Genomic DNA, 17,804 nt, shown 5'->3' with positions numbered 1-17,804 from the left:
TAAAAAAAATGAAATATTGCTATTTCTGCCACACCCCACGACCTTATACCCTTCCAATTGTTGGAATCCTAAGTCGATAAGGACTTGGAGACCAAGCAATCTAATTTATGGAAAGTTTAGTTTATGGCAAGTTGGTCATAAGTTTCCTAGTCTAATACAAGTTGGTTTGTTAGGCTATATATACCTATCTATAATCGAGTTTATGATTATGAGAACAGATTGTAAAAACATTGGTTTTGAGTGATTTTCCAATTAATCAAAGAGTTATTTTGGTTATTTGTTTTGCATTCTTGTTTTCAAAACTTTAATTGGTATCAGAGCTTAGGTTGAGAAGCTGTGAGATCGATTTGTACATGTTGACGAGTCAGGTCAACATGACAGATATAAGGGGAGAAGGAGAAGCTCCGGTGAGAGTGAAGGAGGTTGGGACAACCTCAGTTTTGTGTCCGATGCTCAGATCCACTAACTACACCGTGTGGGCAATGCGTATGAAGGTTGTCTTACGCATCCACAAAGCCTAGATTGTGATTGATCCAGGAACCGACGTCAATGAAGAAAAAGACTGCCTTGCCATGGGTTTACTATATCAAGCCCTACCAGAAAACCTCATAATGCAGATTGGAGATCAGGATTCGGCCAAGAAATTGTGGGATGCGATTAGAGCACGTAATGTGGGCGCAGATAGAGTCAAAGAAGCGAGATTACAAACCTTGATGTCGGAATTCGATCGCCTAAAGATGCTCGAGTCAGAAACAATCGACAGCTTTGCCGGAAAGCTGTCCGGAATCGCGTCTACATCGTCGGCATTAGGAGAAACGATTGAGGAATCAAAATTGGTGAAGAAATTCCTCAAATCATTACCCAGAAACTTCATTCACATCGTTGCATCTCTTGAACAAGTACTAGATTTAAAATCGGTAGGGTTTGAAGACGTAGTGGGTCGATTGAAGGCATATGAAGAAAGAATAAGGGAAGTCGATCTTGGAGACGGACAATCGAGGGTTCTATTTGCCGAAAAATCGACCGGAGATGGAGGTGGGTCGTCGACTGGTGGGGGTAACTCATTGGGAACGAAGGGAAACTGGAAAGGATCGAATGGGTCTAATAAAGCGAATGAGTTTAATGGGACTAATGGGTTGAGTGGATCCGGGTCTGGAGGGTCACATGGGTCAAGCGGGCCCAAAGGGAATAATAGGGTTTCTCAAAGCAATCGGCCCAATAAACTGTCCAATTCTAATTCTGATTGCAAAAATTGTAATTGTTGTTGTGGCAAGAATCGGAAAAATAGGGAAAATGATCGATCTAAGGTGATTTGTTTTCGGTGTGACAAACCGGGTCACTTTGCTTCTGAATGTCCGGAACGACTCCAAAAATTACAAGACGGTGATTTTTCGGAACGTGACGACAGCGACGAATCCGTATTCTAAATACGGATTTGGTTGAAGAATTCTCTAGAAGGACTTAGAGATTCGGGGGTGATTGTTGGAATCCTAAGTCGATAAGGACTTGGAGACCAAACAATCTAATTTATGGAAAGTTTAGTTTATGGCAAGTTGGTCATAAGTTTCCTAGTCTAATACAAGTTGGTTTGTTAGGCTATATATACCTATCTATAATCGAGTTTATGATTATGAGAACAGATTGTAAAAACATTGGTTTTGAGTGATTTTCCAATTAATCAAAGAGTTATTTTGGTTATTTGTTTTGCATTCTTGTTTTCAAAACTTTACCAATAACCATACCTTCTATTCTTTTTTCTTTTCCATAAGAATCCAAATCGGTTATAAGAGGACCAAAATACCCTTGACCTTTACAGAATATCAATCTCCAGGAAAAAATAACCAAACCAATGCAATACCCAGAAAAATACATTTCTTTCTTTTTTTTTTCCAGAATTGCCACAAATACCCTCAATCATCAAATCTCCCAATCATCTCCTGAAGAGGGCAATCCAATTATACTTGCAACTATTAAAGCAAGTTCATCTATACCATTCAATATAGGTGTGAATAAATGGAATATAAACGTGAAAGCCTTTAAAATTTGATTATGACCAAAATACCCATACATCCTTAAAGTAAAAATGCAGAATCAGTGTAAAGTTTTGCAAATAAACAACGTAATATTCTAACTTTTTCAGATTTGATGAATACTATTATTGAAAAGTTTATCCCAAATCAATATTGAGTTTACATTCCTCGTAATCCAATGTTGTATTTCAACTATTAAATTACATATCAAAATCTTCAATCCTGGCCACCATTTGGCCACCATTTGATGTTGCTTCCTACATTGGATCTTTTCTCACCTTCTCCTTTCCGCTTGCTTTCCTGAAACAAAAAATATTCAAAACAAAAAATTAATAAATAATGATTAAAACAAATTTGAAACTTTATATAACAAGTTGTTTTTACGTTACCTTTATTATTTTTCGTCTTCACAAATAAATCTAACCATGCTTTGATTTCTGGGTCATCAACCGTTTTAGTTGGTTACAACTCTTAAAAGTGTATGAGAGGTTATTCAATCGGATCCATTTGACATCAAAACAACCATTAATTTTATACGCACCGTAAAATAACTACACCATGGATAAAAATTGAACTCTTGTCCCACAAAAAAAGACATAAATGCCCTTATAATTGGGTTATTTATGGGGTAAAGTTTGATGAGTTGATTTACCAGGATTTTCATGAAGAATAGGGTATGGATGTAAAGGGTCATGGCAATTAGTAACCAAAGATGGTATGGAATGGAATATTGAATTCCAATTCCTTTGGAAGCAAAAAAATAAAAAATAAATAAAAAAAATAAAAAAGAAAGAAAACCTTTGCCATCTACTGTGCCCTGTGACTATATCAATTGCATAATCTTCATTCTCCTCGATCTCTGCATCATCCACTCTTATTCCGGGATTTGAAACACTTACTACTACTTTTTCCCGATCTATCCAACTCATTATCTATGTCCTCTCCAATCCATATACTTGTCAATTTAAACATACTTTAAAAAAGAAATAAACAAATAGTACTCAAGTATTAGAATTGTATAAAAGTAACATATTCATTAAAAGAAAAGAAAGATTGAAACTACCTTCATCAATAGCTTCAACATCATCAACTTGGAGACCAAAAAAACATAATGTTACCTAATGGTGTCATCCAACCTGACATAGAAATGTCAACCGACCTTATATAGTAAAATCCACTTACCAAATGATGTGACAATAGGTAATTGCCTGCAGAAATTGTTTTACCTGGTCTGAATAGCAGAAAATTAGATGAAACAGAGTTATATAATTTTAAAAAATAGGATTGGTTGCTAATGAAACAAAGATAAATAATATTGATGCCATCAAATGTTTTACCTTTTGCTCCACAAATCTGGATAAAGAATATGATTAACTGCATCAATTTTGTACATTGACACACCGGATTTTAGTCATTTTTCTTTAGACATGATCTGCATCCGATTTTACACACAGATAACAACCTACAAATTCGATGATTAACTGCAAAATATAAAAAAATAAAAATAATAATAAATAAATAAACTTAATACCGTAATCAAGTGACACATTCATCCTCAAGAGAGAGAGAGAGAGATAAGAGAGAGAGAGAGAGAGAGAGAGAGTTAAATGGAATCATAAATATTTGTAAGCAATTTACTCGTAATCAACTGTTCAAGCAATAAAACACTTAATGCCGTTACATAAAATCCCCATAATCTGATGTATCATTTCATTATTCCAAATCAACATTTCGTCAATAAAATCCCTAGAATTCGATGGTGTCAACGTTAATTTAAGATGGAGAACAGAGATGAATGTGAGAGAATGGGAACAACGGTGGTATTAGCCGATATTCAATTGATGATTTCTGAAAAAGAAACCATAAGCGACAATAATAGTGAAAAAAAGGGTTATCTTATAATTGGAAAGTAACATGAAAAAATTAACCCACCACAAATGAAATCATTTTCTATAGAAGGCGATGAAGAAAATCAATTCCAGTTGTAAAATTGTAGATAAGGAATCAACGAATATATCAAGCCGAGAAGATTTAAAATTGCTAAAGATTTGTTCCTAATTTTATGAGATTTGGATCAACATCGATTTGAATATGCTTTTAGGATAAAAGGAAACCGAATGGGGAGAAAAATTAGGCAAATAAGCTGGTTAAATTCTTGAATGAACGGGAATAATAGGTATTGATTTGGGCGGGAATAATTTTCTAAGAATATGGGAAAAAACGACATGTGGAATGTTAGTGTTTATAAGAGGGACAAGTGGCATTTTAGAGAGATTTTTATTAGGATTAGGAATTGTAGTTACAAGAGAATGGCCAAATTTGGAAGTGTCTTTTCTACATAAATGAGACAAAATGGTTATAAAAAACTATATGTATTACCACTTTTAAAAGATATAAAAACTGTATAGTTGATACTTACAAAACAAAATAAAAGATTTTTAGTTATTGATAATTTACCACCATTACTATATTTACAACGCACAAAGTAATAATTTTCCAAATTTTAAAACTTGGGCTTCAATTCTTGTCTTTTAAATGGATTTGTAGGTTTTAATTCATTAATGGACTTAAATTTTAATCTTTGCAGAAAGTTATCTGAAAAAATATATATAAAATATATATAGAAATCACAATATGATAATATAAATATTAAATAATTAAATAATTAAGAATAAAACTAATACTCATAAATAATAATATAAATATTAAGAAATTAATATATATATATATATATATATATATATATATATATATATATATATATATATATTAAAGAAATGAATCTTAGTAATAGTAAACTTGTCATTTTTTGACAACTTTGTTCCTCATTCTTTGGCCATTTTAACACTTTTGGTCCTTACAATCAACAATTTTACACTTTTTAGGAACCTTTTAATATTTAAAGTTTGGTCATAAAACTTTAATGGTTTGACAACTTTGATCCCTTTTCGAAAAAGTTGTTAATTTCTACCCTTTTAATTCTTTAGCCATTTTGACACTTCTGGTCCTTGCAATCAAAAGTTTTACATTTTTTCATAAAAACATGAAAAAAAACGGTCCGTGCAAAGCCCGGGCTTTTCATCCTTGCATTTTCTACGTCTGTCATATTTATCGATTCGGAAACAATATTGAAAGCTTCTGACCTCCGCGTAGCGGGGGTAACCTTTCTAGTTAAAATTAAAAAGATTACATTAAACTGATTGATTGGACAAGTTCGAAAAATTAAGAATGAAAACCAAACCCAGGTTTTTTTTAAGACCACGCAATAAGAGCATCTCCAGTGGTTGAGTTATGTTATAGCTTAAAATTAATGACACCTTATTATTCTATTAACTTTAACCTCTAAATAAATGGTCTCTCTAATGGTTAACCTCTTCCACTAGCTTTTTCTTTAAATTTAACTAAGCTATCCTTATCTATTTAAAATGTACTGTATAACCCCCTCTATTTAGTTAGTCAGTTTTAAACACGTATTGTTTAAACGTATATTTATGATACCTCTTAAAGTTCGTAAAATGTCACAAAATATTTTATAGATAAATTAAATAAATTGACACATTAACTACTAAATAAATGAATAAAATAGAAACCAAAATATAATAAAGGGGTAAATTAAAATATTAATTGGAAGATAGGGGTAAAATATACAAAAGGTTAAACCATATTGACCACTCAATATATATTGAGTGGTCAATAAAAATAAGTAAAAAAGTGATGCTCCAATAAGAATTAATGCTCTTTTATAAAATAAAAAATAATAAAAAAAGTCAAAATTAATAAACTAAAAAAAAAAAAAGCCCTAATCGGAGATGCTCTTGTAATAAACTATAGAGAAAAGCCATGTGGATATTAAGTTATCAGACAAAACTATAAAATTGGTCCTTGTGGTATTCAAAAAACTTTGGATAGGGTTCAAAAAGTTTTCAACTTGCATGGAAGGTCCAAAATCAATAATTTCCTTTAGTTTTGGTCCTAAAAAAAATTGAAAGGATGATTTTACCCCTTATCATTTCTTTTTAAATTTTCTGTATTTGTTTAGTATTTAAATAATTATAAAAAATCTCATCCCCTTAAATAATTATTAAAAAGAAAAAGAAAATCACTTACCCCTCCCTACCCGTAACCCCCCTTCCCACTTTCACTCTCATTTTCTCTCTCACCTCTTTCTCTATATTAGTTTTCTTTTTTCCCTGTTATTGCAATTGTTGGTGGTGGTGTTGGGTTGTGATATGGAAGCGTGAAGACAACCGGAAATGTGTATGACATCAGCTATGTAATGTCTAGATTTCTTGATGAAGAGCTTGTAGTATCCTCCTTCTCTGCGTCTTCCCCTGTATTTGTATTTCCATGTGATGAAGGTAAGACCATCAGTTTCAGTTCATATATTCTGATGAAAGATGGTGGTGGTGATATGGCTCTCTAGCGAGTTAATTATTATCCCCGAACAACAGGAGGGATTTCAAGGCCCTATTTTAGGGTTTTAAAAGTTCGATTTTAGGGTTTCCAAGGTTCAATTTCAGGGGTTTCATCATTTCCATCTCCTGTTTCGTTGCACCATCTCTTTAACCTGAAACACAAATTAAAAACAAATCTCTTTAATCTACTACACACAAGTTATTGAAATTAGGAATTCATGAACGAAATTAGAATGTACAGGTGATAAATTAGGAAAAATAAACAGGAATCAGCTCCTGATATATGAGCTCTTAGGTGTCTAGTAAGGAAAATGATCACCGGAAACCAGTTTGGAATTGCTACGACATCAAAGATCTTTTGATGAAAATTGTCATCGGAGATAATGATCTATTCTGATCTTTTGATGAAATTTTTCATCGGAGATAATAATCAAAACAGATGTTAAATGGTGGGTTTATGGTGGATTTTTGCTGTGACTGGATGTTGATGATGAGGTAATCAATGGTTTATGATGTAGGGTTCCGGCAAGTATATGGTGGTGGTGATGGTGGTTGAATGACGTCCGAGAGAGAGAGAGAGAGAGAGAGAGAGAGAGTAAGTGTGTTTGTGTGTGTGTGATAGAGAGAGAAAGAGGAGGGTTGGGTGAGATTTTAGTTTTGTTTTTATTTTTAATTATTTATATATCAAAATAAATATAGAAAATAGAGAAAAGAAATGAAAAGGGTAAAATCGTCTTTTTAAGTGTATCAAGGACCAAAAACCCAGATAAACTTTGATTTTGGACCTTCCATGCAAGCTGCTTTTTAGACCCCATCCAAAGTTTTTTGAATACCACAGGGACCAATTTTATAGTTTTGCACCATGGGATAATGCCTCTTGAGTGAAGTACGATGTATGACGCTGGTCATGATTGTGAAAGAAATCATGACATACTATCTTCTTAACCTTTCCAATAATGGCTTTTTGGATTAATGACTATATAGTATATAGATTCAAAATCAAAAATTCCTAGATGATACTAACATATTTTATTTTAAATACATATATTATTTCATAGTGATATTAACATATTTTATATTCAAATATATATATATATATATATATATATATATATATATATATATATATATATATATATATATATAAAGGAATTAATTTAATATTTTAACTTATAATTTTAATGATTTGGTTATTTATAAGACAAAATTGCAAAAATGCTCCTATGGTATGCATTTCTTCAAGAGTTAAGTCCAAACTTTGATTTTTTTTCATGGTCCTTTTGGTTTAGTTTCTATGTGGTTTTAGTCCCTCTAAAAGTTGAAATTACCATAATACCCTTATGTATTTATTTTTTATTTTTCTTTTATTCTTTATCTATTTAAATAGTTAAAAATTAATAAACTCTCTCTCTCTCTACCAAACTTTTTAGGAACCTTTGTTTATGCTTTATAAAAATCAGAATACTCATTTTATTAAAAATGTCGTGGAATTTGTACCCAGAAAACATGATAAATACTTTAACAAAGCATTTCCGAAGAAATGTATTTTATTCGTTTTAAAACATTTGGGATGTCATTGTCAATATAGAAACATAAGCATAAACAGAACTTATATTTATTTACACTAGTGATTTACATCTCCTTTAATCTCTCAGTGTAATGTGTCTTCGTATCGACACCTGTGATACAAATATATTGAGTGGGTCAGGTTGGGAAAATATGGTGAGTACATAGGGTTTAAACCAACAATAATATAATTATTATGTTTAATCATCAAACAATCAACCCAATTACCCATCCCCATAATCTCCTTTATTTCTTAAGGATCAACCCTAAGAATCATTTATCCTTCATTCATTCATTTCTAAGGATTGACCTAAGGAATAGACACAAAGTCCATTGCTGCCCGAGGTTTATACAACAAGCACTAAATCCATAGTTGCCAAGGTACTAAGTCCATAGCTACCAATGTTCGTCTATTCGGTACTAAATCCATAACTACCATTGTACGTATATAAGGCACTAAGTCCATAGTTGCCAGGGTTTTTAGAGTACACCGGGTGAACATATCATTCACAACACCTATAGGTTATGAGTCTGCTAGTGTTCTACAGACCGTCTAGAATAGTTCATGGTTGTCATCCATACTCTGCTAGATGACGGGGGCCAACGTTTGGGTAAGGGCTTCTCTCATATTTTACCCCTCACCCTCATCTCATGATCTATATCACTGATCATCTCATTTATCCAACTCATCTTTCATCACATACCAACTATTTCATCTACTCATGTTTTACCCAACATTTTTGTAGATATAAAATATATATACAATTAAAATCATTTAAAACATGTATAAATCATTCATTCAACATCCATCTTAAATAAATAAACAATATATATTCACATAGCACGTATTTTATATAAAATATTTCATATCAATGTGTAAGATGAAAGTGACTATACACTCACCTGATAAGACGGTGATTGGACAACACTTCGTTCTTTAAAACAATCTTTTTCGATGAAACTGGGATGTTTTCTCAAAAACCGGGTGATGATGTGCCTAGGGAAGCACAACAGAGCTGCGTCCAAGCCCTAGAGCCGGGCACACCAGCCAGGCCCAACCCAGCAGGCTCAGCGCCCGCTGGCGCCCCCGGGAGCGGAACGCCCAGGCGGAAGGCTCGCGCCCGCCAAGTGACACTCCTTGCTCCAAGACAAAAGGTACGGTCATGAGACAAACAGTGGGATCAAAGCATTACCGTCAGAGACAATGAGAAGCTCTAGCGGTTGAGGGCGCATGACCCTCCAATCAGCGCCTCTGATCCTATCTCCCCAAAAAGCGATCCTGTCTGGTACGGACCAGGAGCGCTAGGTATAAAAGGATGCACTCTCAGACTAGCGAGGTAAGTTCTCTGACCCTTCTAGAGAACGCATACACAAACCCTAAATCATCCTCTAACTTGACCGTTGGAGCGTTCTTCCGGGAGCCCCTCCCGGAAAGCAGCTGACGACCCTTGTTCTCTGTGATCTTGCAGTGATAACCAGGCAACCAAGAAATGTTTACCCGTGAAGCAGAAGCAAGACCTTATCAGGGACATTGTTCCATCATTTGGCGTCATCCGTTTGTGAGACGAAGAACACAAGCAAAAGCACAAAAACACACATCAATGGCGTCCAACGGTAGCGAGGGACAACCAACTAGTCCCATACGTCCCATGACGATGTTGGACGAAACACCACCGCCTACAGCGACCAACAGGGCCGTTTTGGGAGAAGGAAGTTCTACAACAGCCGCCGGAAACGTTTCACAACCGTCATTTCCTTAGCAAGGAATAACTCTGGTGGAGCTACTTCCGTCTACACAGCTTTAGATGCCACCGTTCTTCGCGCCGCCGCTGCAACAGGCACGAGCAATCCACTCGACAACACCCCCGTCAAGCCACATTTTCAACATTTCGTCATCGTTTGCAACCCCATCGCTATTTCAGACGACGGGTGGATAGAGTTCTGCAACCCTATTACCACCATTGGCACAAACCATGATGAACCACTCACCACCCATTTACCAAACGGCCGGTACATGGACCAGACCGACTATCCCTGCCAACAACAGCCTACAACAACCGATAATGATCAACCCCGCTGCATCCATACACCCTTTCTCCACTAGCTATCCCCTCCAGTTACCATTCCAGCCATACCCCTTTTATGGACCAAGTCCGGGCTACCTTACGCCACCACCGCATGGTATGAACTCCTAATACCAGTAGGGGACGTCGACTATCCCATGCTAGGATGGTCTTTCCCGAAGCGTAACGTCTTCGTTCGTCAAAGAGCTGTTGGATTATGAAATACCAAATACCGCAAAGCTCCCGACACTCAAAACGTACAATGGAACCACCGACCCGGACAGTCACATAAACACATATGAATGGACGATGACGTTTCTAAAGCTTAACGAGAAGTTATGGTGCACATACTTCCCAACGACACTCGACGGCAACGCCGACACGTGGTTCAAAACGTTACAACCGGGCAACATTTCAAACTTTGCTCAACTCAAGTACCTTTTCCTCACCAACTTCATGCAGTTACGCAAATACAAGGGGGACTCTCATTCCATTATAGGTTGTAAGCAAAAAGAGGGGGAAACTGTGCGAGAATACTTTACGAGACTCACAAATGCCACGTTAGATGTACCAGGGCACGACGAAGGCCTTATAGCCGGTGCCTTCACGTGGGGACTCCTGCCAGGCCCCTTGTCACAGAAACTCATGGGAAAGAAGCCCTTAACACGAGCTGAGCTGAAAGAAAGGGTAGAGCGATATCTATGACAGGAGGAGGGTGAAGCAACCAAGCAAGCCTACTTGAATGTCATGGCGACCAGGCATCGAAGGCTCGAGGGCGGGGATGATCTTAACTAGCCCAGAAGGAGAAGAGGTAACCGATGCCCTCCGCTTCGACTTCCATACATCAAACAACGAAGCGGAGTACGAAGCACTTCTTGGAGGACTACGGTTAGCCAAGCAGATGGGTGCGAAAGCCGTAATAGCCTTAACCGACTCGAGGTTAGCAGCAAACCAAGTCAATGGTAGTTTCGAGGTAAGAGACCAAAGAATGGGAAAATATGTAAATATGGTGAAATAGCTAGTAGGATCATTCGGCCAGTTTACAATCAAGCAGATACCCAGAAGCAAAAACAAGAGGGCAGACGCTTTGAGTAAGCTGGCGTCCACATGCTTCGACCACCTATCAAAGAAAGTTTTAGTAGAGGTACTCCGAGAAAGGAGTATAGATGAGCAACAAGTGAACACCCTAACCCCCGCTGGACCCACATGGATGACGTCGTACCGGGAATACCTCCAAAGAGGAGTGTTGTCGGACGATCATGATGAAGCCAGGAAAATACGTATAAAAGCGCCCTCATACGCAATCGTGAATGGAGAATTGTACAAGAAAGGGTTCACATCTCCATGGTTAAAATGTGTGGATCAGGCCAAGGGGGTAGAGATATTGCAGGAGGCACACTCAGGACAGGTGGGTGTACACGAGGAGGTGAGAGCCTTGACGGGCAAGGTGTTACGAATGGGGATATACTGGCCAACGATACAGTAGGATGTGATAGAAGTAACCAGGAAATATGGGGAATGTCAGTCTTATGCCCCAGTCCAGGCGAACCCCCCGGCCCCGCTAAGCAACATATCCAACCCATGGACTTTCTACCAGTGGGGCATAGATATAGTGGGTCCATTCCCAGAAGCACCAGGGAAACTAAAGTACACGGTGGTAGCTGTGGACTACTTCATAAAGTGGATTGAAGCTGAGCCTCTGGCGTACATATCTGGGAGGCACATGATAAACTTCGCATGGAAAAACATCATGGCAAGATTCGGAACACCTAATGTTCTCATCAGCGACAATGGCTTGCAGTTTGCTGAGAACTCGTTCAGAGATTGATGCACCGCCAAAGGGATAAGCCAACGCTTCACATCGGTGGCACATCCTCAAGCGAATGGCCAAACGGAGGTGTCCAACCGAACCATTGTCAATGGGATTAAGAAGAGGTTGGGCAAAGCAAAGGGGAATTGGGTAGAAGAGATACCAATGGTGCTGTGGTCATACAAAACTACACCACGGAAAAGCACAAAGGAAACCCCTTTCAACTTGACGTATGGAACCGAAGCATGCTTCCCATGGAGATAGCAGTGAACACACTGAGGGCGGCCAACAAAGATGAGGAAAGCAATGTAAAAGACCTGAGGATAAACCTAGATATCCTAGAGGAGAAGCGTGAAGAATCGAGTGTACGCCAAGCCGCGTATAAACAGGCAACAGAAAGATATTACAACCAGAGGGTAAACGAGAAGGCTTTCAAAGTCGGCGAATATGTTCTGAGGAAAAACGAAGCAAGCCGAGCCCAACCTCAAGGAAAGTTGGGCCCAACATGGGAAGGCCCATATAGAGTCACGGAGGCAAATAGGAGCGGTGCATACGTGTTGGAGACAATGGAAGGGAAGCCCATTCCAAGAACATGGAATGCTAGAAACTTAAAGAAATATTTCTTCTAAGGCAAGGGAAGAAAAGGAGGTAGCCCAGTTGGTTGACGTCTCATTGAGCGTATTGTACCCCGAATACTTAGAGTATATTTGTTCATGCTAAGAGACATGAGTTCAGTACTTAAGTGTATTTAAAATTCCATGCTAAGAGACATGAGTTCAATACTTAGTGTATATATAATTCCATGCTAAGAGACATGAGTCCAATACTTAGTGTATTTAAAAATACCATGCTAAGCGTCATGAGTTCAACACTTAGTGTATTCAAAAAAACTCACGGTTAATGAAATGACAATGCAATTGCAGATCTTCATATATACTTAGTGTATTAGTCTAATGACTGAGTAATCACATGCGAAACCCAATCATGGATGCTAAGTGCATCCAATATAGACAATTAGTGTGCCAATAGTAGCAAGGATAAAACAAAGTGCCCGGCGCATCAAGGCGCTGTGTATCCTGAATAATGCACAGTAAACGATCAAGCCAAAAAACAAAGCAAAACAAGCAGGCAATTGATAATGCCTAAAACAGGCCAAACGTACATCCAAGAAAGCGAAATATTGTTTTAGAAGTTCAAACACTACACAGCAAAACATCAAACACTAAACCAACAGAAAAAGGAAACTTTACGACTCCAGACCATCCTCGCGAACATTCTTCTCACCCGCTACATCCTCCACCCCAACACTCTTTCCAGCATTTTCTCCAATCGCACTACCATCGCCTTCTCCATCACCCACAACCACTTCACTGACATTACCATCATCAACACTTGCCCCAAAATCATGCTCACCACCACCACCAGACCCGTGATCCTTACCATCATCTTCCACATCAACACCTGTCACCAACACTGTAACACCGTGAATTTTGAAAATAATTTTTCACAAATATAAAAATATTTCTCATTTAATTTTCATAAAACATTAAGTTTAAAATCTCAATTCACATCATACAAAATCCCAAGATCATATATATATCAAAAATCCCATGCGTGTGTACAGATCAAGCCGGCGCCTTCCCACGGTCATCGCTAGTACCTGAAACAACAACACTAACACTGTAAGCACAAAGCTTAGTGATTTCCCCAAAATACCACACTTAACACATATTAGCCACTCGAGGCTATAACTCTATGGGTCTGTGCACCCAAACTCTGTGAACCCTCAGGTTCTAACTCTGTGAACCTTCCGGTTCCAACTCTATAAACATGCACAGCATAAATCACATAGAAATAATGCAGTAAAACACATCACATACATATAGCATACAAATACTCTATCACAAAACTTTGGTTACCTACTCAAGGTAAAGTATAGTGAGAAAACTCACCTCGTGTATCTCGATAACTCGTGAATCCCCGAAATCACTCGTGCTCGATCCTCCGAGCTATAATCCTCCTATAACATCATATGACTCTAATTAACACTTTTAACACTAAGGTTGACTACCCCTATCAAGTCAACATTGGTCATCTCTGGTCAACGGTCAACTTTGACTGGACTCAGCGAGTGCACTAGAGCGACTCGGCAAGTCTAAGTGTTTTCACCAACTCTCTAGGATTCCCTTTTTGACACGTCGAGTATTCCCCTGACTCGACGAGTTCCACCTGGTTTGAATCGCGGGGCCACCCCGACTCAACTCGCCGAGTCTCAAGAACAACTCGGCGAGTTCCAATTCGACTCAGTCCACCTGTCAACCCTCTCTAACTCTCCCTGACTCACTGAGTCAACCCATAACTTGGCAGGACCACTCACTGAGTGGTTAAGGACAATCTTCATGCTACTCGCCGAGTCTGTTCTACAGACTCGGCGAGTCCATGCCATGCATCCACTCAAACTTGCTTCTAAGGTCAGATCCGCTCCAACAACTCATAGATCTGGCCCTCCTAAGCTTATTCATCACGTAAAGTCCATATCTTGGTGCTCATAACACACCCCATGACTCATAAATGGTGATTTGACCTCAAGCACAAAGACCCCAATCCAAAATCCCCATGGATTCATAAAAAGCTTGGGCAAAGGGTCACTTTGGACCTCCAAGGGTCCAGATCTAGAACCTAAATCACTTAAGGGACCAAGGAAGTACTAGATCTAGCCACAAAAGGGCTCAATAAGCCCTAAATCAATATAAACATCAACATAACAGAGAATAGCTCGAAAGTAGTACCTCAAATGTGATGTTCTGGACCTCAAATCTTCAGGAAGTGGCTCCTCTTGATTCCCTTTAGCTATTGCTTCCTTTCCCTTGCAATATAACACCTCCAAGGTCAATAATGGCTCCTTGCTTTGCTCCAAACGCTCAAACTCGCTAGGGTTTCACTCAGGGGTCTGGTAAGCATAAATGACGGCCTTAAGGCCCTTTAAATAGGTCCCAAACCCGAGAAATTAGGGTTTCATTAAACAACACGGACTCGCCGAGTCCATACCTTGGACTCGCCGAGTCCAGGCGCGAACCCGCGTCCAGAACCGCGATCCTACTCGGCGAGTCTGAGCTCCAACTCGCCGAGTCCCCTCACAAAACATCAAAAACATAAGCATAAAAGATACCTGGAAATTCGGGCTGTTACAACTCTCCCCCACTAGAACTAGACTTCGCCCTCGAAGTCTCGCTCTGAAAATAGCTCCGGATGCTGCTCACGCATCTCACGCTCCGGCTCCTAGGTCATCTCTGATCCCTTCCGATGTTGCCACTGAACCAACACCAGGGGTACCTCCTTGTTCCTCAGAACCTTGATTTTCCGATCTCTGATGGCCACTGGTCTCTCGGCATAATTCAGGCTCGCATCCACCTGAATATCCTCTAATGGAACCACTGCCGACTCATCGGCTATACACTTCCTCAGCTGCGACACATGAAAAGTGTCGTGAATCTGCCCCAACTCTGCTGGCAAATCCAAACGATAGGCTACCCGGCCTACCCTCGCGATCACACGGAATGGACTAATATACCGGGGCCCCAACTTGCCCCACTTCCTGAATCGAATCACTCCTTTCCAAGGAGAGACCTTCAGTAGAACAAAGTCGCCGACCTGAAACTCCAGCTCGGACCGGCGTCTATCTGCATAACTCTTCTGTCGGCTTTGAGCGGTCAACAACCTCTGTCTGACCTGCTGAATCTGCTCTGTCGTCTGAAGCACGATCTCTGTACTGCCCATCACTCTCTGCCCAACCTCTCCCCAACAAATGGGGGTCCGACACCTTCTGCCATACAACAGCTCAAAGGGTGGCATACCAATGCTCGAATGATGGCTGTTGTTGTAGGAAAACTCTGCCAAGGGTAAATACGCATCCCAGCTACCCCCAAAATCCAACACACATGCTCGGAGCATGTCCTTAAGCATCTGAATCATCCGCTCACTCTGACCGTCTGTCTGGGGATGATATGCGGTACTCAAATGCAGTCTAGTACCCAACTCATGAAATTTCTTCCAGAATCTGGAAGTGAAACGCACATCATGGTCTGAAACAATCGAGATCGGCACCCCATGCCGAGATACCACTTCCCTCACATACACCTCCGCCAATTTCTCTGCTGAAGAACTCTCACTGATGGCAATGAAGTGAGAGCTCTTCGTCAACCTGTCCATAATCACCCAAATTGCATCAACTGCTCTGGCAGTCCTCAGTAATTTGGTGATGAAATCCATGGTGATATGTTCCCACTTCCACTCGGGAACCTCTAATGGTTGCAACTTTCCATGCGGCCTCTGGTGCTCGGCCTAAACCCTACGGCAGGTCAAGCACCTCTCAACAAACCACGCGACGTCCCTCTTCATACAGGGCCACCAATACTCCTTTCTCAGATCCAAATACATCTTAGTGGCCCCCGGATGGATCGAAAATTTCGACCGATGAGCCTCCTCCATCAAAATGGTACGCGTTCCTCCCACAAACGGAACCCAGATACGTCCCTGAAATGTCATAAGCCCCCGACCATCGGTAACGAACTCTGAAACCAAACCAACAACCCGTTCCCTCTTCTGCATCTCAGGTTGCACAGCCTCGGCCTGAGCCCCGCGAATGGCGTCCAATACCAGAGCTATCACGATCAATCTCAAACATACATCCCGCAGTGGAGTGCTCTCCGCCCTGCGGCTCAACGCATCGGCTACCACATTAGCCTTGCCTGGCTGGTACAGGATCTCACAATCATAATCCTTGACCACATCCAACCACCTTCTCTGTCGCATATTTAGGTTGGGCTGATCCATCAAGTACCTCTAACTCTTATGGTCTGTGTATATCGTACACCGAACCCCATACAAGTAGTGACGCCAAATCTTGAGGGCGAACACTACTGCCCCTAACTCTAGATCATGGGTGGGATATCTCGTCTCATGAGGCTTCAGCTGCCTCAATGCATATGCTATCACATGCCCTCTCTGCATCAGCACCGCTCCTAGCCCCAAAATCGATGCATCACAATATACCACAAAGTCCTCCATCCATTCCGGGAGAGCTAATACCGGGGCTTCCCACAACCTTTGGCGAAGTGTCTCAAAGGAGGCCTGCTGCTCGGGACCCCATGAGAATGCAACACCCTTCCGGGTCAATCTGGTGAGTGATACTGCGATCTTGGAGAAATCCTTGATAAATCTCCGATAATACCCTGCCAACCCTAGGAAACTCCTGATCTCAGAGGGTGACTTCGGCACCTCCCAACTCATCACCGCCTCAACCTTGGCCGGATCGACCAATATCCCTTCCTGGTTAACGAGATGTCCTAAGAACTGGACCTCCCGCAACCAGAAATCACACTTGGAGAATTTGGCATAAAGCCTCTCCGATCTCAGAACTCCGAGAACCTCTCTCAAATGCTCCTCATGCTGCTCTCTAGATCGCGAATATACCAGAATGTCGTCGATAAACACAATCACCGACCGATCCAGCATCGGCCTACAAACTCGGTTCATGAGATCCATGAACACTGCCGGGGCATTGGTGAGCCCAAAAGGCATCACCACAAACTCATAATGCCCACAACGCGTCCTGAACGCTGTCTTCTGGACGTTCTCATCCCGCACCCTCACTTGATGATATCCAGACCTCAAGTCGATCTTGGAGAACCAAGATGCTCCCTGCAACTGATCGAACAAATCGTCGATCCTCGGCAATGGGTAACGGTTCTTGACCGTCAGCTTGTTCAACTCCCGGTAATTAATGCACATCCGGTGTGAACCATCCTTCTTCTTGACGAACAGGATAGGCGCTCCCCACGGCGAGCTGCTCGGCCGAATAAATCCCTTCCCCAGCAGCTCCTGAAGCTGCGATGATAACTCTTGCATCTCTAGAGGTGCA

At 40.1% G+C, this 17,804-nt stretch overlaps 2 protein-coding genes across 2 annotated transcripts; both read left to right on the top strand.

Moving 5' to 3' along the window:
- Positions 1–10,383: 10,383 nt before the first annotated feature.
- On the top strand, positions 10,384–10,779 carry LOC145095526 (uncharacterized). The gene has a single exon (XM_079033384.1). It carries the CDS (start codon positions 10,384–10,386, stop codon positions 10,777–10,779), a length of 396 nt encoding a protein of 131 aa, XP_078889510.1.
- Positions 10,780–12,138: 1,359 nt separating this feature from the next.
- On the top strand, positions 12,139–12,513 carry LOC145095524 (uncharacterized). The gene has a single exon (XM_079033383.1). The coding sequence runs from the start codon at positions 12,139–12,141 to the stop codon at positions 12,511–12,513; it is 375 nt and encodes a 124-aa protein (XP_078889509.1).
- Positions 12,514–17,804: the final 5,291 nt, after the last annotated feature.

Source organism: Lactuca serriola, chromosome 3, assembly GCF_051521515.1.
Source record: "Lactuca serriola cultivar US96UC23 chromosome 3, Lser_US96UC23_V15, whole genome shotgun sequence".
Lineage (NCBI taxonomy): Eukaryota > Viridiplantae > Streptophyta > Magnoliopsida > Asterales > Asteraceae > Lactuca > Lactuca serriola.
This window is presented reverse-complemented; position numbering and strand designations above follow the sequence as displayed.